The sequence below is a fragment of the Canis lupus genome, chromosome 32 (assembly GCF_011100685.1).
Source record: "Canis lupus familiaris isolate Mischka breed German Shepherd chromosome 32, alternate assembly UU_Cfam_GSD_1.0, whole genome shotgun sequence".
NCBI lineage: Eukaryota > Metazoa > Chordata > Mammalia > Carnivora > Canidae > Canis > Canis lupus.
The window spans coordinates 38,831,896-38,852,987 of NC_049253.1; the positions used below are offsets into that span (position 1 = coordinate 38,831,896).

General features: G+C 45.7%; 1 protein-coding gene across 3 annotated transcripts in view; it reads right to left on the minus strand.

The window, feature by feature from the left end:
* The window catches only part of SHROOM3 (shroom family member 3), a 120,401-nt gene that overhangs the window by 24,963 nt on the left and 74,346 nt on the right, over window positions 1–21,092 (minus strand). For all 3 annotated transcript variants that reach the window (XM_038582384.1, XM_038582385.1, XM_038582386.1), the window contains exons 3-5: window positions 15,965–16,096; window positions 6,475–9,655; window positions 44–117 (exon numbers count right to left, since the gene is read on the minus strand). In XM_038582384.1, coding sequence (XP_038438312.1) covers window positions 44–117; window positions 6,475–9,655; window positions 15,965–16,096 — 3,387 coding nt within the window. The remainder of the gene's footprint in view (window positions 1–43; window positions 118–6,474; window positions 9,656–15,964; window positions 16,097–21,092) is intronic.

Here is a 21,092-nt window from a genome sequence, read left to right on the forward strand (position 1 = left end):
GAGTATTCATAAGGCAGAGGGCATCATAAATATATGTACATACCCAGACCCAGGGCCAGCCAAATAACACGCATCCTTCACAAGATCAAAGCTGTTGTTTTCTCCCAAAACCATATCCTTGAAACAGAAGAAAGGCACAACGTTATTACCAAAAACAGGTATTTAAATTTACCAAGGGAGTGGAGATAGAAAGGAGAAGGAACATTTATTGGAGGCTTGCTACTTACTGTCAGGCACCAACATGCACGGTCATATATGATCCCACTTCATCCCAAAGCCCCAGGAAGTACTGTTAACCCCAGTGGATCAATGAGGAAACAGGCCCAAAGCAGTGAACCTTCCCAAGGTCACAAGTGGCAGGGCTAGGATTTGCACCTCCTTCTGTCTTGCCAGGTGCCTCTCTGCACCAGGGCATTTTCTAAGCAGAAATCTGATAAAAATTATTTCCAGGGTTCAAAATAACTGCTGTACTTGAAGTAAAATGATGGAAATTATTTTAAAAGACCAAACTTTTGAAACAGCAATACGGGAATATGGGAGATGACAAGAAAAGGATAGTTTATTGAATTTAGCAAAGATCTCAAATGTTCTTAGAGTAAAGATATGAATTTGGCTTGTAATCAAGTTGAAGTTTATTCTCTTCAGGAAAAAAAAAACATCTCGCCCACATGTAATATCAGTGACTCTGGTAACTTTTCAGGGGTAATCATTACCTGCTTCTGTTTTTAATAAGGGTATGGATTGGTTTCCTGACAGGGTGAGAGATGCGGTTTTGTTTTTTCTTTTCTTTCTTTCTTGTTTTTTTTTTTTTTTTTTGGTGAGTTTTTGATAGTATAAAATTTGGAACAGGTCCTGATGAAGACAATGATGTTGCTATTGATAATATAATTAATTTTCAATTATTTATAATGAGAGACAGGCAGAAAACAGAAATTAAATCCATATATGCTCCCTACACTTAGTTTTAGCAACTTTCACCATTTACTCTGTCCAAAGAGCTAATTGCTTCCCACCTGTTTTTTGGCCCAGTCAGTGGTAGAAGTACTAACAGACAATAAAAAGAAGAGCCAAAGGTTGTAATAGGCCTGAAGGAAAAATAAACATGTGAATATTGTTAATTGCAGCTATCCTTCTTTTTTTTTTGCAGCTATCATTTAATTGCATTTACTGAGTGCCACTCTGCAAAATACCTTAAAATCTTCAAATTATGTGCCTGGAATTGTATCAGGCACCTAACAGTCCCTCTGTGATTTAATCCATAAAAATAAGGAGAAGGAAGGTAACTGCAGCTCAGAGAGGTTATTTTACCCACAGTTAAAGTGGAGGAGCTAGCATTCAAACCATGATGTCTTCAAAGCCTAAGATCTTTCCTTGGAATCTTAACAAGTGAGCCTCAGAGGCTGGGCTGGATGCAATCAGACTTCAATGCTTTGAGAAAAAAGAGTTCCAAGTGTCTCCAATTTGCTCAAATATCACTCTAAGAAATGAGAATTCCTGCTCTCCATGAAACCTTATAGTCCTTCTAAAATCTTTCCCCATTCCACCCCCTTCTTGATAAGAATGTGCAATTAAGTGGAGCCTCTAGATCCCTTTGAGCTCCTTGCCCACTAACAAGTATATTTTCCCATTTTCTTGTTTTCTTTGAATTTCAGTATGAGAATGAGTTTAACTCCCGTAGTCACATCAGTTGGCCCCCAGAATCTCAAGCTTAAATAGATATTTAGGTGGGTGTGCACAAGATAAAGGAAGTTAGACTCACTTGAGAGAACTCCCTAAATCTGTCAATGACAACATCATTCGGACAGAAGACCAACCTAGTACAGTCCCAAGGAGATCAATTTCTATTGTATTCACTTGCTCTGATTTGGGCATATATTCATTGCCAAAGAAGACTTTATAATTCTTATCAGAAAATAAATATATTTTTGCATATAGAAATATATAGAAAATATACTTAGAATATATTATATATATATACACACATACATACAATCTATATGTAATATAGAAAATAAAGTACTTATGGTATAGAGCTATTCCAGTAGACACTTGGGTAAATGTCTATTTGTGTTTGTTGGTTACCTGACTTCTGATGACTGACTTAAAAATACCCCTGTTCTTAGTCTTTATTAGGCATACCAAACTTAAAACTATCAACCTAAAGTCTCTTCAGTCCCGATCCTCATTCTTGCTTAGGGTTCTAAGTTAGATATTCAACTATCTCTATAGACAATAAAATATAAACACGACAGTATTCATCTACTTTGGAATAGCAGTTTCAAGTGTCTGCTAAAATGAATTAGAAATTCATTTGAGAAATCTTAAAATTTTATTTTAAATGTGAATAGCAGTAATCAGTAAATATTCAAATGAAATCAGTTCATCGGCTTAAAGTTTTCAGATAGATATTTAACTCTTGCCTCCTCCCTCCCCCAGTCTTTTTTATTTAAGGAGGGAGTCTGGTATAGTGCCTCGCAGAATCTGAAGTCAGATAGCATGGGGTCAAAACCTCGCTCCCACTACCTTGGGCAGATTTCTCATCCTTTCCGTGCCTCAGATCCCTCATCCATAATACAGAGATGACAACGGTGTCTACTTCCTTGCATATAGGTAAAGATTACTTTTATGCTTATAAAACATGTAGAACAATGACTGCTATATAGTAAACATTTATTATTTTTAGCTATTTATAACTTCACATTCCACGGCAAGGTGTTTCGTTATGCACAAGCTTGAGGGGGTGCTTCCTAAGGGGTGCTAAAACAATTTACAAGCTGCATTCTACAGAATCAAGCCTACATCCAACACTGGGATGCACTAAGCAATTTCCTCAGCAATTAAATGATGTTCGCCACACCATCATATGGTGAACATCTTATATATCAGGAACCAAGGTCTCTGAAAATACAGTGAGAACCAGAGAAGCCTCAGCATCTGGAAAAACAACTCCCAGCCAGGAATCTTATTTTTCCATAGGTTTCTTTTTAAAGCATTTGCTGAATTCTGAATCAATGCAATGAATAGGTGTAAATTTCCATCTCCAAAGCAGAAATATTTGGATGTTTTCTGGCAGCTTTGCAGGGCCCATCCATTTTAAACATTTTTTTAAATTTTTATTTATTTATGATAGTCACAGAGAGAGAGAGAGAGAGAGAGAGGCAGAGACACAGGCAGAGGGAGAAGCAGGCTCCATGCACCGGGAGCCCGATGTGGGATTCGATCCCGGGTCTCCAGGATCGTGCCCTAGGCCAAAGGCAGGCGCCAAACCGCTGCGCCACCTAGGGATCTATTTTAAAAAGCTTAATTAAGTTTTCCAAAGTTGCATAAAGAGTAGGAAATAGGCAAGAATTTGATGTGTCCTTCAGCTCCATCACTAATATCCATTTGATCTGCAATTACACTTTTCAAATGAAGAAGAATTAAAGGAGAAGCAATGAGAGGACCAGCGCTGGCTGACAGGCCCTGGCCTGCTGAGTATCTGAGAAGGTCTCAGGCTAGGTGTGGTGGCAGCCATCTGCAATTATTTAGGTGCAAGAATGACCAATTTTTATAAACAGAGGAATTGATTTCCATGCTGACCTTTTTTGGAGGCAGAAATTGTCCTCACTAATGGACTTCTGAAAAAGAACTGAATCTTTATGTAAAGCATATATATTCCTACTCTATTAGCATCTGGCTGGCAGGAGCAAGTAGCATCTGTTCAGGATGCCATGGGATGAGCCGGCACCAGAAATATTTTGGGTTTAACTTATTAGGCAGACACTTTCTACACAGCTACTTAATTTCTCAGAGTTCTCTAAAGCTGTAATGAGACAAATTCTTATTCAATACCTTCATTAAAGCTTAATAATAATGGTAAAGTCTCTGGAAGTCATGCATATAAAAAAACAACATAATATTCAGAAATAACCACAGTAATTGTGTGGAGCCTAGTTTGATTGATTGATTGATCGATTTTTAACTAGTTCTATAAATAGGGTAGAAGGTGGCTGAATAAAGAAGATGCAAGGAGCAGACCTTGCCATGGACCAGGTTTCAGGGTAGGCAAGGTCTGGTTGCTGGGTGGGAGAATGGGAGAAGGAAGCTCAAGACACAATTACAATTTGGGGGCTGATAATTTGTCTTCAGAATTTGTAGGAGCAAAATAGCACAGATAAAATGAAAGTTTTTAAAAAGATTTTACTTATTTGAGAAAGAGAGAGAGGGAGCTCAAGCAGGGTGAGGGACAGAGGGAGAGGAAGAAGGAGACTCCTCACTGAGCAGAGAGCCAGACATGGGGCCCAATTCTAGGACCCCGGGATTATGACCTGAACCAAAGGCAGACACTTAACAGACCGAGCCACCCCGGCACCCCTAAAAAAGTTTTTCGAATAACATATTTAGCTGGGATTTGGAGGAATTTCATAATTTCTCTATACCACCTATGTTTTAGCTTTATTTCCCAGTTTACCAGACTTGAGAAATATTTGAGGAAAAAGCAAAAGAGCATTCATAGCCATCTAACCAATTCCCCAAGGGAGAATAATGAAATACAGTTAAGAAATCAGAGGATTTAGTTTTCACTAAAATTTCTGTTTTCTTTAGAACATGGGAAGAAAAAAATGAGAAAATGTTTGGATTGTTATGTTACTGAAGTCCATCAAACTAGCTGAAATTGTATGTCACATACACGGATTTTAAGTGTTTTAGTGGTAGGATAAGGAGTAGAAATTAGCTCTGCCTTCATTCTGAGGGGAGGAGAAACATTAATGAAAGCTTATGGAAGATTGCCTCTATACAATTTTTTGTGCATTTATGCTGAGGAGAAAATATTTCCAGGTATCTTGGAACAGAATCTATCTAGATAGGTACAGTATTTGGTTCCAGAAGCAGTGCAGCGAAGAAACCTCACAGGGAGTAACGTCCGAATCTTTCTTTCTTTGAAGCTGTTTCTACCAACTAATGCCTCCCACACACAACCCCCAATCCTCTGTCAACATCCTGCCCATCCTTCACAGCCTGGTTCAAATTCTATCTCCTTCAGGAGAAGCCCTTAGATCCTCCCAGTTAACCACTCTTCCCTCCAAAGCATATTATTGGACTAGCTGCTATGACTAGCAAAGCATTTGCGAAAGAGAAAGATTGCTCAAGCAGGGGGAGGACAGAGGGAGAGGAAGAAGCAGACTCTAGTCTAGCATTTGCTAGTCAGATTCGCTATTTATATATAGAAGTTCCTATTCCTTGCTCAGTTGTGAACCCCAGAAAGGCATGAACCTTATTTCCTTCTGTGTTTCCTTCAACCTTGTGGTATAGAGCTTCTCACATGACGCGTGCTCTACAAATTCTTGTTAAATGACCGACTTCTCTGCTGGGGGAAAGAGACTGTGAGAAGAGACAACGGAGGAGTGTTCTCCCTTGTGCTAACGTAGATGTGAATTCCTAATATCTGATCTTAGGTAGGGAGGGAACCATGAGGTAGGCCTTTGATCTGCAGTGCACCCACAGCAAGCAGTGGCTATGAATCGGTTAGGGAAATTGGTAGACTCCTGGGAGTTAGTACTCAGGTTCTACAGCTAGCTCTGCTGAAATTTCCAGTGGAAAGCGCTTCATAATCTTGGAATAGTTGGAAATCTTTTTTAGAAAATCCTTCTCTGTGAGAATTTGAAATGTCTGTGATTCTCCTATCTCACCAAGATGGTGCACTCAAGAATTCAGATGGGAGTCAAGGAGTCTTAGGTTTGATGAGGGAAATATACTCCACAGGAGGATTGTGAGAATCAATGAAATAACAAATGTAAAGCATACTCAGCCGAGGGCCAGGAGTTCAATAACCAACAACTATTAAAGTCAGTAATTCTTCATGTTCTGTCAATGCAAAAGTCGGAAACAGAGGGTGCAAAGCTAAAATCTTTAAAATATATTCCATGAATATAAAACAAACCAGCGGAAAAGATAATCCCCAACTTTTCCCAACCATGCATTCTTGCGCTGAGAGCTGGGTAGCTTTCTAAAATCAAGTGTACACACACACACACACACACACACACACACACGACCACGTGTATATATCTCTCTCTATAAGACACATAGATCTATACAAAGTATCTCTACAGCTCTATGTATCTACATATGTCTGTCTCTAGAAGAGCATCAGGGACCCAGAAAGAAATCACCCCATGGGGGATCCCTGGGTGGCGCAGCGGTTTGGCGCCTGCCTTTGGCCCAGGGCGCGATCCTGGAGACCCGGGATCGAATCCCACGTCGGGCTCCCGGTGCATGGAGCCTGCTTCTCCCTCTGCCTGTGTCTCTGCCTCTCTCTCTCTCTCTGTGACTATCATAAATTTAAAAAAATTAAAAAAAATTAAAAAAAAGAAAGAAATCACCCCATGAAAACAAATGTGAAAGGAAAAAGTGGGGAGAAGGGGGGGGGTAGGGGAGCCGCAGTAAAGCTCAGGGCCGAAGGGCCCCATCCCAGGCCCCTCCGGTTACACATACCTGGTGCTTCTTGTCTGCGGTGGGAGAGGACCGTGATCTCACATGGACGGGGGCCACCAGGGCGTCGGAGCGCTCCAGCAGGTCCTCCGCGGACATGGACTTCCCGGTCCTCCTGGCTGCGGCCCCCCACGCGCAGGGCTCCCCAGGGGTCCCGTGCACCGTCTGGGTGCACTTTGGTCCGTAGTTAGCGCCTCCGAGCAGCTCCCTCGGGGCTGGGGCCCCCCGTTGCCGTTCCCCTTGGAGGCGGTCTCTGGGCGCGCGCGGGGGCTCCCCTGCCCCCCCTGCGGCTGCGGCTGCGGCTGCGGCTGCGGCTGCGGCTGCGGCCGGGGGTAGGACGGCCTCCCCGTGGGGCTGCCCACCGCGTTCCCGCAGCGCGCACAGGCCGGGACCCTCGGGGGCCGCGGCGCCGGGCCTCAGGGGGCTGCTCTGGGCGCGCTCCCGCAGCAGCGCGGGGTCCCCGGGGCCGGGGCCTGCGGCGGGGCCAGGCCGCCGGCCGGTCTTGCGCTGCACGTAGTCGGCGAGCGCGCTCTGCTGGAACCGCCGGAGCTCCGGGCGCGACAGGCCGAGCGCGCAGCAGGCCTTGCCCGGGCGCTCGGGGACGCGGCGCCGGCCCGCCACGGGGCTCTCGCTCTCGGGGGCGCACAGCCCGTTCCTCGGCGGGCTCCGGGGCGCGCGCTCCGCCCCCTCCGAGACCCCCACCTCGTTCATCTTCCCGGGCTCCGAGTAGGAGCGCTGCTTGTGCTCCGAGGCCAGGCGCCGGCGCGGCCCCCTCCGGGGGGCCGGGGGTGCGGGGCGGGCGGCGGGGGTCACGCTGTGCCGCTCGCGGGGGGCGTGCGGGGAGGCGGAGGCCGCGGGCTCCGGGCTCCACAGCCCCACGTGGGCAGAGGCGGGCCGCGGGCGCCAGGCTCGCGAGGCCGCGGGCGTCCCCAGCTCGAGGTCCCGGCGCCGGAAGGAGGTGGCCCCCAGCACGCGGGGCTGCGCATCCTTGATGCTGTCCCGGTAGGCGCGGCTGAACGGGGCGTCCAGCGCGGGGGGCTCGGGCGAGCCGGGCCTGTCCCCGCCGGAGAGCTGGAGGGTGCTCTGGCTGCGGGGCAGCGGCGTGTCCCGCCCCGGGGGCTCTCCGCCCCGCAGCCGGGGCCCGCGGCCGACACCGGGCCCGCCCCTCCGCCGCTGGCCGTCCGGCTGCCAGAAGGCCTCTTCCAGCTTTGGCTCACGCGTGACGCGCCGCTCCGCACTGCCCAGGAGTCCGGTGGATTCAGGAACAGGGGCGTCGGCTTTTGTGTCCCCAGAGTCATCCCCCAGAGTATTCGAGGTCGGAAGCGTCCCGCTGGGCCTGTGGTTCTGGCCGTAACCAGAGCCGCTCAGGCTCCGGGCTCTCTGGCGTCCTTGCCCTTGCGCTCGCTGCTCGATCTCCGAAACCTTCTGCAGCACCGAGCAGTGCGGCTTCCCGGGCTGAAGGCCTTGCAGAGCCGAGGCGCTGCTGGAGCTGAGCCACCTCCTGCCCAGACTGGATACCTGTTGGTGGGGTGAGGAGGGAGGGTCCCTGTACCTTGAGTCTGAACTGGGGAAAGAGGCCAAGGCACTGGGTCTTGCCTCAGGCCTTGGATAGGAAACTGGCCTGTCCAGATGCCTCCTGCAATCAGGAAGAGCTCTCCTTCCAGAGTCTTCCACCTTGCTGTTGATTACAGAGGTAGACCGGCCATCCAGGTAGCCCTCCTGGGCTCCCCCTCCTAGCTCCAAGCTGCTTTGCCTTCTTAGGCTCTCAGGGATATTTTGGAGGGAGGAAAAGGCTGACTTGGTCCTGCCACAGTTGCTCGGCAGGCTCTGGCCTAGGCCTTCTCTCTCTAGCCTCTGCTGCAGGTTGGCGTTGTGGTCTTCATGTAAATCACCGTCCCAAAGCTCGGAGGTCCCCGAAGATCTTTTGTCTTCGCCCACTTGCCAGGCCTGAGGGCATTTGAGGCTGTGGTAATGAGAATATGGCTTGTTGCTGTGGGTGCTCTTTCTCTCACTGGGATGTGGGCTGTTGCCTTGGAGAGGTGTGAGCTGTCTCTCCAGGGAGGTATCCTCCTCATTTTCAGGTACTGAAGGGAAATGGACTTTGTAGGGGACACATTTGGCTGAACTTCCAGGTTTCCTCTCCACCGGGGACACTGAATCGTGTTCTAGAGGCGCGGAGAAGGCAAACCCAGGCCTGGTAGATCCATCGTGGTTCCCATTCTCGTCAAAGGTAGCAGTCTCATCACAAGCTCCATGAGGAGTTGTATACCCGGTCTCCTTGGCCAGTGCTGGGTAGAGCGTGCCATTACCACTCACAAAAGGCTGGGGCACCTGGGCAAAGTGTGGCTCCAGAGAAGGTACCGGGTAGATGCCGGTCGGCAGCAGAGGTTGGCCAGGCTGGGCCTTCTGGGTGTAATTATACTTGGGCTTCGCTGGGGGGCTGTTCTCCGGACTCCTCTCTAGCACAGGATGCAGCTGTTCCTCTAGGAGGGGAGATCTCAGGGCGCCGGCAGAGTTTGCCTGAGGCCGGCAGAAGCGCTTCTGATCAAGGCTGGACCAAGAGCTGGGCCGTTCTCGCTGCCGAAAGGCTGCAAAACTGTCGCTTCGAGCTGGGGGCAGGGGCACACCCACTTTAGGAGGCAGGTTGGGAGTGGCAGTGTCCAAGGAACTGGGGCACTGCTGGCTCCAGGATGGAGGTGGCACTCCCTTGCCCCGAGGAACATTATGCCATTTATCATAGCCCTGAGCATCTGCTGAGGCTCGGGCTTCCCTACCTTGGAGAAGCAGGGCTGAAGAGTTCACCTCATACTCTGCTGAGACTCCCCTGCGGGGATCATAGACTGTCTTGACATAGCGAATATCTGCCTGCTTCATCCCTTCTAGGAGGCCACCCCGAGCAGAAGTGGTGTCCATGGAGGCTGAACGCTCCCGGCTAGAGATGCCAGGGGGTGGATACTCTAGGATGCTAGAACTGGTGGAGAAAGAGCTGTACGCTGAATCTCTCTTGTTGTGGAGGTGGCTCAGCTGGTCAATGCTGCTGGTGGACTTGGCAGGGGAAAGAAGATGGCAGGGTGGGTATCCCCCACTGGGCTCCAGGCTCTCCATGCTCCCCTGGGAGCTGCAGTGGTCAGGGCTCTGCCTCAGATAAGCATGATCAAAGTTGGAGAGGTCACTGGTAGAAGAGCTAGAAGAAAGGGAGACAAAGAAGTCAGCATCACTGAGCCGTTACCATTTGGTAGTTTATAGGCACAGGACCTGGCTTATAAATGTTCTCTTGTGTAAGATGTTTGGTTTTTGGAAGGGCGGGTGAAAGGGCCATATTTGGGCCTCACTCGGCCTCCTTGTGTTTTGTCACTAGGAGTAATTGCCCAACACTGTAACCTATGGGCCTCTAATTAATCACCCAGGCTTGCAAGGGGAGGAACGGGGAGCACAAAGGAAGCCGTGTGGCCTTTGGGTACAGGCAACAAACACATTAATGTGATTTGCTACATGCTGCAAATGACATTCTACGTGTGCCAAGAAATGAGAGGTGGGAGACGAGGAGTGAGAGAGACTGCAGTTTTGTGTCTCTTGGGGCTCTTTGTGAGAAGCGGAAGAACTAAGTAAGAGACCAGGCATGTGAACCGGGTAAGGGAGAACTTTCTGTGCACGTGTATATGTTTTTAGTTAATATCTTTCCTTTTTATGGAATTGAAGGTCTATTCCCTGGCAATCTTCCTGGAATCTCAACTACTAGAGACAATTTGTTTGTAGTGAGAAAGCTAAACACAAAGTTGAGTGAGAGAAATTCAGAGATGGGAGTCAGAGAAAGGCGAGGGAAACCTTATAAGAAGTCTTAATTATAGGAGTCCATCATCTGTGATGACCTCCCAAGGCCCGAGCAAAACCTCTTTCATACACTTAGAAAGGTAAGACCTCCTCCTTTACACAATCCTCCAGGTGATTTTCAGAGCCTGCCAGGGGGGCGGGGAGTGACTTTCAATCCTGGCATGGCATACCCCAGAGAGTTGCCTCAAAACAAAATTACTTATAATTAGTTTAGTTACAAACGCAAGATATACTTCTCCCAGCATGTTGGGGGAGGGGGATGAGGGCATATAGGAAGGAATAAGTGGTTCAAAAATCAAACAATCTCAAAACTGTCCAAATGTTTATAACTCACCATTCTCTACAGAAGGGTAAACACTAAAACTTTTTTGATAAGCTTTAATACTTTCAAATGAATAGGCATCGCAGCACTATTAAAATTCATGGGGCTATTATATTTCTAGATCTCATTTAAGTAAATACAGTGTCTTATTGGCAAAGTATACGATAATGCTTTGTGGCTGACCTAAATCCAGGGTCTACGGCAAGAGACTGGAAAGACCATATTTGACTCAAAACTGGCACTGGATTGAAAGGAAGACTACATTTTCAGCAACTTGCCTCCAGAATATAGTTCTTTTAGAGAAAGTCAATTTACTGAGTGGAGCCTCCTACTTGGGGAGGGACAGGGAGAAAGGAACAGCTCTTGGGCCAGCCAGATTAGAGCTGCCAGTCCTGGCACTCAATGGTATGGCATATGTCACTGCCAGACTTCACCCCCTCCCCCCTTCCTTCCTAGTTCCCCTTCAGATGAAGAGATTGTGTTAAAAATGTACATGATGGCTCAGTTGAGGATAATCTCATATGACCCACTTACGCTTCCCTTTATCTCCTCTAACAAAAGATTCAGAGCTAATACTTGGAGTGGAAATGGAAGCCATATATCCCATATTGGCTGTTTTGCTCACCGATTCCATGTAGGTGGTAATCAAGACTTAATCCCTGTCTGAACTGCTGAGGGTTTTAGTAATCTTTCACCAAAACGATAAGTCAGATCTACTTAGGAACCACAGAAAGTCAAAATGGATAAATGGAATCTGTCACTACTGAGTGGGAAGAAGTATCATCGTTAACATATCTCAAGATGTAGATGATGTCTAGAAATGCAAAATCACTGGTATAAATATCTTTAGGCAGAGAAAATGTACAATAGGTTCCCTCCTGTGACATGCATGCTCTTTGCTACTCAGGGAGGGCTCTGTCCCTCCAGAATCCCCATTCCCAAGCAGAGTGGAGAATGTGACCAAGTGGCATGCTATGTATGCCAGTGAACACGCAGACATCACCCTCTACAAGGTTCTTCCACCACTTTCTGGAAGTAGTCATTTTGATTATCTTTGCCATTCCTGCTTCCAAGATTGCACTTTTAATGGTGGGTAAGAACCAAGGATGAGGTCTTCATTCCCCCACAACAGTTCCAACCCCCATAGAGATAGCCTTACTGTCAAGACAAGTGTGCAGGGGCAGCTGAGTGGCTCAGTGGTTGAGCGTCTGTCTTCAGCTCAGGTGGTGATCCTGGGATCCTGGGATCAAGTCCTGCATCAGGCTTCCCATAGGGAGCCTGCTTCTCCCTCTGCCTATGTCTCTGCCTCTGTGTTTCTCATGGATAAAAAAATAAAATCTTAAACAAACAAACAAAAAAAGGTAAGTGTGTCAAGCTTCTTATTGTGGTCTGGCTAGTTCCCAACCTCATTTTCTATTGGTCTCCTCTTGCTCACTACACTCCAAGGTGATGGCTTCCTTCTTGGAATTCAGACCCATGAAAGAGATTCCAGTGTCTCAGGGGCTTTGAACCCACTCACCGTTCCCACCACACGGTCTGCCCTTCACCTGGCTCACTTCTCTTTATTCAAGTCTCTGCTTGAGAGAAGACTTCCTAGAATGCGAGAGCATCTCTTCCGTCCTTACTCCCTGATCCTCTGCTTACTTCCTTCACAGGACTTACCACTACTTGACACTATCTTATACCCCTTTCATTATATGAAAGAGACTTCAATTGTGTCTGTAATACTTAAGATCTGAAGCAAATATGACAAAAATGTTACTTCTATGGTAGATCCATGTATTCTTATAATATTACTTATTTTTATAATTACTCTTGATTTTACGTGTTTAAACATATTTTTTAGATACTTAAAACACAGAAAAGAGCACAAAACCAGTGTATGAAAATGTTTTTTTTTCTTTTTTAAAAAGGTTGTATGTATATATTTGACAGAGCCAGAGAGCACAAGTAGGGGGAATGGCAGAGGAAGAGGGAGAAGCAGACACCCCGCTCAGCAGGGAACCTGATAATTCCTTAGATGATCAAATGTTTAGAAAATGCTGGGCTAAATAAATTAACTCTACTTGCTATAAGACTTCTGAGTCTTTCATAAACTATTGTTCATGTGATGTTCTAAAAGGAAAATATACTAAATAGTGTTTTCTAAATTAATTTGGTTCTGGGAACTTTTTTCCAAGGAGCATCTAATGGATTATTATCCATGGAACAGACCTTGGTAAACAAATATTATAGGGCGGGGGCTTCTTATGTCTTGTTCAGCATTATACCCCCAGGAACTAGAAATCATCTGAGATGTAGTACTCGTTCTTTAGCATTTTGATACTGTTATTTCAGCCTCCTCTGCCTCCTCTGAGGGGGCTGGATTACATGACTTTCCTAGATCTCTTCTGAAATACTTTATTTTTTTTTAAAGATTTTATTTATTTATTCATGAGAGACACAGAGAGAGAGAGAGGTGAAGAGACACAGGCAGAGGGAGAAGCAGGCTCCATGCAGGGAGCCCGATGTGGGACTCGATCCTGGGTCTCCAGGATCAGGCCCTGGGCCGAAGGCAGGTGCTAAACTGCTGTGCCACCCGGGCTGCCCCTGAAATACTTTATACTGAGGACCGTTTTGTAAGAGTTCTGTAGGACAGCATAAAGACCGGGAGCCAGGCCTGACAGGAGCCAGCTAAAATATAGGTTCAGTGAAAGTCTTATCTAAACCAGCTTGCAGGCAGTTAAAATCACTTGTCCTGTGCTTCCCGCTTCCTCAAGCTCCCTGATTCTCGTGCTTCTTAATGAGAAACAGATCCAAAAACTTAGGACAGAGATTGGGTTTCTAGAACTAAAGGAAGGCTGTCAGAGGGATGCCAATCACCTGGTTTGGCATATCAGACCACTAGATGCCACTGTGCTCCTCAGAAATGTGCCTGGAGCGCTTCTCCACTGACAGCTGCCTACGTCAGGCCCTCTGAGCAGCACAGAGTTGGGGTGAAGTCATCTGCCAGAGCTACAAGCCTGCAGTGTGGACCGAACAGACCACAGGGTGACCTGTGCCAGGGAAGAAAATACTCAGGTCTGTAGCCCTGCAGGTAATGTGAGCTTGCTTTTCTCCTTGTACTCCCTACAGCCCTTGGTGCAGACGGTCAGGGGGATCTGTCCTGAAGCTTGCATTAGAAGGCACTGGGATGGATCACCTGCCTCAGCCCCTCTGGAGGTTGGGAGAGGATGGAGAAATTGGGAGGTGCAGAAACACAGCCTTCAGAGTACTGCACTTCTGATGCCAGCTCCAATTGTCCTCCAGTAGTGAACTCTCTTGGAAGTCACCAAGTTCCTGGGTGCAGCTCTTCTGAGCACTGATTGCAGTAGTCTTAACTTCTGCCCATGCTTTTTAGGTTACAGCAAGACCAGATTTAGGGACTCCTGTGGTTAGGTGTTGGGAGGCTCCATGGAGCCGCACTGTTTAGGAGCACTCTACTAATACACCATTGCATTGTATGTGCGTGCTGGCTGGTGCCCGTTAACCTTGAAACTGATTATCAGGTTTCACTGTGCCTCTGATAAGTCTTCAGCCTAATGATTGTAACTGTCATAATTATTGAGTGCCTATTATATTCCAGGGAACTGCACTAAACGTTTTACATGTTTTACTTAGTCTTCACTATGGTCCAATAGGATACATATTATTAATTTCACTTTACAGACAAGAAAAACAAGATCAAAGAGGTTAAACGTTTTGCTTAAGCTCATCTAGTAGGTGGTGAAGCTGGGATTTAAACCTAGGTTTGATTTAAAAGCCCAAGTACTTTCCAACAAGTTTCTTTTCTTCTCTACATCTAACCTTCCAAAGGCCCAGAGAATAAAAGTGCTGAGCCTGGTGCAGGTGGCACCCTGCTGAGAGGCAAGAATAAATTCAGGATTATTAGAAGGGACACAGGCAAGGGAGAGAGTGTCTATAACAAAGAGGGTCACCAGAGATTCTTTTCTGTGGCCTGAAGCCTATCTTGATGTGCTGAGAACCATGGCCATCAGTGAGAAGTCTAGGAATTGGCCCTTGATTTGAGCAGACATGAGTGTTAAGGATTCTGAGTCCTGGCCTTGCCAAATGTGGAGCCACCATCTGTTAAGTAATCCTTCCGGAAGTCATACCCCTCTCCCATTTGACCCAACAGCACTTGCATCTCATTTGCATGTAGGACCCATATTCTCTTGACCTTCCCTTCCCTGCCATTACCCTTATGTAGGCACTTTCAAAAACTCTGAAGCTACAGAGTAACTCCCTGGCACCAGAAGATGAATTGTAATTTGCATGGATTCTGAATTTGTAGTAAATATAGGAGATTCCTGAATGAGTATTTTCGTATGTGTGGTGGTCAAATTTGGCTTCCTTCTCCCCAGTCCTCCTCAACTGTGTCAGGTCTGATTACTACAGTCAATCCCTTCTCCCATGACACTGGTGGGGGCCCTGCCTGAATGAACCCTGACTGATACGACGACTAGAAAAGCAGAGGAAGTATAACTAGTAGTTAGTTATATGCAATGGCTGTGACCCCCGGCTTGAGTTGGAGTCTGGACTTAGGTCCTGATCAGTTGTTTGACCTTGGACAAATTATCTCTTCAACCTTCAATTTCCTGTTCTGTAAATGAGATTAAGAATATGTGTCTGTTGGGGATCCCTGGGTGGCTCAGTAGTTTAGTGCCTGCCTTTGGCCCAGGGCGTGGTCCTGGAGCCCCACATTGTGCTTCTTTCAAGGAGCCTGCTTCTCCCTCTGCCTGTGTCTCTACCTCTCTCTGTGTCTCTCATGAATAAATAAATTCTTAAAAAAAAAAAAAAAAAAGAATATGTGTCTGTTTTACAGGCAGAGATGAAGGTGTGGAGTATCACATGAGAGCATGTGCACACTGAGCAGCCCTAAGTGTATTAATTGTTTGGGTTGGAGCTAAGTTGGATAACTGGCCTTAACAGAAGGATAAAAACAAGTGGGCAGTTCAAATACAGGAGTAAAATCATTCAGTAAAAAGCAGATACATATTTGGCTAAGAAGGACATTAAGCACTGAGGGAAAAAGTTTGTCAGTTTTTCTAATAGTGTTACAATGTGTAATTGAGAAATGGCTGAGAATGGACAGATCCTGCAATTAACTCAGATGGTCTCCCTCTGTGCCAGTCTGTGCCAGCCCAGGATATGAAGGTAACTCGTATATATTTGGTGTTTCAAGAGGAAGGTGATGAGTAGAGAGGTTTAATACTCGGGGTGAGTGTAAGAAAACATTTTTAAAACAGAAGAAAATGTTCCTTTCCGGAAACAAGACCTCCAAAAAAAGAAAAGCCCTGAGTCTCAGCTGGGGTCACTTACCTAGAATGGTATCTCTGGGGCCAAGGACTGCCAATCGTGCCCGGAGTTATTTGCATCATGCTGACATCTGGTTGGTTTTCCTCAAATTTGGTTAAATGCCAAGAGTGAAGTCGGCCTGCAGGGTCACTGCGCCTGGGGAGATACAGGAGAGGGACCTCTCAACATTAGGAGCATTCTCAGCTGAATTTCTTCACTGATGTGATTTATAGATTTAAAAGCAGAGACTGCTGTATCCTTAGAGGTCAAAAATAATAAATAATGGAAAGTAGCTTACCACTTATTTCTCTTACTAACCATTGCTGTTCTCTGCTTTATTAATATTTTTATTTTCATTTTGATATAATTTCAGACTTACATAAAAATGCAAACTGGTACAGTCACTATGGAAAATAGAGGTTTCTTTTAAAAATTAAAAATAGAACTACCATATGATCCAGCAACCCCACTTCTGGTGTATATCCAAAGAAACTGAAATCAGTATCTCATAGGTATATCTGCACTCCCACATTTACTGTAGCATTACTTACAAGAGCCAAGATATGGAAACAGCCTAAATGTCTATCAACTGATGAATGGCCAAAGGAGATGTGGTGTACACACGTACACACACACACACACAGACACACAGGAATATTATTCAGCTATGACAAAGGAGATCATGCCATTTGCAACAACCTGGATGAACCTTGAGGGCATAATGCTAAGTGAACTCAGGCGGACAGAGAAAGATAAATATATGATCTCACTGCTATGTGGAATCTAAAAAAGACAAACTCAGAATAACAGAGTAGAGTGTTAGTAGCCAGGGGCTGGGGAGTGGGAGATGTGGTCAAAGAGTACAAACTTCAGTTATAAGATTTACAGGACTGGGGATCTAATGTATAGCATGGTGATTTTAACTAATAATACTGTATTATATACTTGATACAGTTGCTAAGAGAGTAGATCTTAAATGTTCTCACTGCAAAAAAGAAACTGTAACTATGTGACAGGATGGAGGTGTAGAAGCTAATACTATGGAGGGAATCATTTTGCAATTTATAAATATAACCAAAAATTACATTGCACACCTTAAACTTATACAGTAGTCTTTACCAATGGGGGAAAAATCCCCACCTATCCTTCAGCTAGATTCCCTACATATTAACATTTTATGCCAGAGTTGCCTCTGCTTATCCATATATAAAAATGGGAGCAATAATTCCTCCCTCCCCCCAAGAGACTTTGTGTGGATATATGGTAAAAAGCTTTCTGGGGATTTTGAAGTCCTCTGTCATATCCTGATGCTGGATAAATTACATTCTTTTAATTTCCTGGTAAGAACTACATAAAAATTAGCAGTTACCTCAGTATTAATGCTGCTCTACACTACATGGTATAAACAGCAAGATGCTCTGGAAAATAGTTTTTCAATTTGCAAGTCACTGACTTCAACTCTTAAATATCCTGCCCTTATAACAAAAAGAGTTGACAGAGCCAAAGGGAAAAAGTGGGTGTCCTTCAACTGCAATACTGAAGAATAAATTTGGTAAGAAGAGCTACACTACTATAGATGGTTTGAGTCAGGAGGGAGTGACTGTGCCTTATTTCTGGCAAAAAAAGTGAGGCGAGCCATCAGGAATTTCATGCTAAAAACTTCTGCACTCTAGGACTGTAGGGGAAATTTTCTGCAGTTTAAAAACATGTGTATGAGAACCAGGATACACTGGATACACTAACAATAAAGCTATAAGGACATCCACCTATTTCTTTTCTATGAAAAAAAGTATTAGCTTACGTTATATAAATAAAAACTCATTCCTCTGATACTAGTAAAATTTTGAAAATAAGTATATCAGAATAATACTAGCCCAGGTGTCAGACATGGGTTCTCACCCAGACTTTATTAACTTGCTATATGGCCCCGTGTAAATTATTTTTTATATGAACAAAGGCTTAGGGAGGAGAAGTAAAGACATTAAGCAAAGAGGGTGTATTAACCTCATTTTAATCTGAAGCAGCATGTATGGAAAACATGCCAAGAGAGAGAGAATCCTTCCCCAAAAATACACATATTTTTTCTGAAGACAGGTTGTGGTGATAGGAAAATGATCTTGTGTGAAGCAAGGGATATAGTCCCACAGGATTTTTCGCTGGCAGTAAATGCTTATTGAAATGAAGGAACATTTAGTCATTCAGACTAATGTCTATATTGCTACAGCAGCCAAGGAAAATGACAAAAATTGAAATCTCTCTTGATAAAATGCTGGGGATAGAAAGTAGCTGAAATGTAGCTGCAGGTTTTCAGCTCTGCTATCAGAAAAACCTGGGTTCTAATCCTGATCCCTAAAATCCAAAAGCTAAACTGGTGGTAAGTTTCTTTTTTTAAAAAAAGATTTTATTTATTTATTCATGAGAGACACAGAGAGAGAGAGAGAGGCAGAGACAGAGAGAGGCAGAGACACAGGCAGAGGGAGAAGCAGGCTCCATGCAGGGAGCCCGACGTGGGACCCGATCCCGGGACTCCAGGATCACGACCCGAGCTGAAGGCGGCGCTAAACCTCTGAACCACCTGGGCTGCCCAGTGGTAAGTTTCTTAACCATTCTGAGCTTCCTCATTTAAAAAAGGCAGATTATCATAGAACCTATTTGTAGGGTTTTTGTAAGATTAAAAATGAGCTAATATACTTGGCACATAGTAGAGCTCAATAAATGTCAAGTATGATTATCTTCAGTTATTCACTATTAAAGAATTGGTGAAGACTAAAGAGCAGGGAGAAAGCCCATCAGAGAGATGCAGGACAAGAAAGGGGAGACAGAAGCTGGGAGTGAATGCTGGAGATGAGTGAAATGGGCAGGAACTATTGATGGTGATGAGTCACCCACCTCTGAGGATCCCAATAAGGTACTGAGAGTAGATAATTAGGGCAGAGAATTACTGTGCTCACAGCCTGAAGGACCCTGGCCACAGTGCAAAAGCAGGGAACTGTCAGGGCAGTGGCTATAACATCTAGTCAGGGAGGCATACCCAGGCCAAGATGGAATAGACCTTGCCCACCTGGAAGCTAGGAAAGCAAGCAAGCAAGTAGTAGCACAGCCGTGGGCGAAAGAGATGAAGTAGGGTGCAACTCACGAGACGAACAGTGGAAGGCAAAATATTACAATATGTCTGGCTCCTTGCTCCATACCTCTCTAATCCCCATAACAGGTCCCAGGTGACCATATCTCTGGGTGCAGCACTGGCCCAAAGTTGAACCTGCCCTCTTCTCAGAAGGGACATCAGGGAGCCCCAGTGTCTTAATGGCTCAGTGTCTTCTTCACAGTCTGGCATTCTTGCTGCTGGCCTCCCCGTAACCTTGGACGTGCAGCCCCACGGAAAGTAGGTTCCTTGCCCAGTTCCTTGAAGCCAGGCCACCTCCCTTGAGCCCCAGTTCCTCACTGAGATTCCTGCTCGATCTTCCAGTTTTGCTCAGTGATTAGAAATCCTTTCTGGTGCCCCAAGCTCCTTAGAAGCTGGCCCAAATCACATAGCCGTAAGTCCCACAGCCAGGATTCAAACCCGGTTACCCAGAACACTTGAGATACTCCACAGATGCTGCTGAGTACCCACACAGAGCTTGATGAAAAAATATGAAGTCTCTTTAGTATGAGGCACTTGGAGACACTTCGTACAGGTCCAGATGATCAAAATGGGTCCAAAATTCATAAGGAGAAAGGATAAACTGTCCTCTTCCTGTCTCGCATTCTGGTGACCTCAGTGAGAGTTGTTGGCAGGACCCCCATCAGAAGTAGAAGGCTCTGGGGATCCCTGGGTGGCGCAGCGGTTTGGCGCCTGCCTTTGGCCCAGGGCACGATCCTGGAGACCCGGGATCAAGTCCCACATCGGGCTCCCGGTGCATGGAGCCTGCTTCTCCCTCTGCCTGTGTCTCTGCCTCTCTCTCTCTCTCTCTGTGACTATCATAAATAAATAAATTAAAAAAAAAAAAAAAAAAGAAGTAGAAGGCTCTAGCTAGCCCTGTGACCAGGGACTGGCTTTGAGAAGCCAATGGGTGCGGCTGAAGGGCGAACTCCGCCTGACACCTGAGGGTGGTAATGCTGGGGATGACTCCTCAGCAGCTTCGACCACCAACCATATCTGACCATGTCTACCTAGAAAGACTGGGAGCTGACAAATCTTTCCCACTCAAGAGAAATGGGCAGGCCTGATAAATTCCACAGGCTCCACAGAAATATCCCTCTTCTAGCCAGCAAATGAGGCATGAGCTACTGTTCACTGATAATTTCAGGGGTTCCAGAGAAGCTCTCTAGAGAAATCTCCCAGGAAGGAAGAGGGGAGGTGCCCCAAAGCACAGTATAACTCCCTGAGCCTCACATATCCGTTGGCACACCGCCTTCATGAAGGATCAGACACCTTCCCGAGAGTTCTGAATCAGACTGTCAAGTGCACAAGAGGCTCTGCACAGAACCGTGGAGACAACTGGAGCTGTTGTAAGTGAAGAAATTTTTTCTTTGTGCTTTAAAGACAACAGCAAAGCTTTTTTAAAAAAAATGTAACCTATCCAGACCTTTCCTCAGTTTCTTTCCCATTCGTTCAGGGGACATCCTGGGAGACTTTCTTTCTATATCCCAGCCATTATGCTAGCACCCAGGACACGAAAGACCTACCAAGTAGCATTAGACCCAGGTAATTCACAATATAGAGGACAGGCAAGTTAGCTATGAGATGGGTTCATAACACAGACCTTTATCTACTTTATCACAAGATGCTTGATGAATGCAGAGGAGGGACTCATAACACTATGGGCTTAGGTCAAAAAAGCTTCACTTTTACCTAAATCATGAAAGATTTTCTAGATGGAAGAGGTTGAGAAAAGGAAGGGAAGGCCATCCAGCTAGAAGAAATAGGATGACAAATACAAGGAAATGTGCAAGCACATGGTGAAACAACCCAAACTGGGAAAGAGATGATAAAGATGAAGGTGAAGAGGTAGGAGGGGCTCGTTCTTAACAAACTTCACTAAAGGGTTTGGACAGTATCCACAGGAAGCCACCAAAAAACCTTAGCCAGGGAGGGGCATGTTCAAATATGGGTTTCAGTAAGATATTGCCAATAACAAGGAGAATAAATTTGAGAGAGACGAGATTGGAG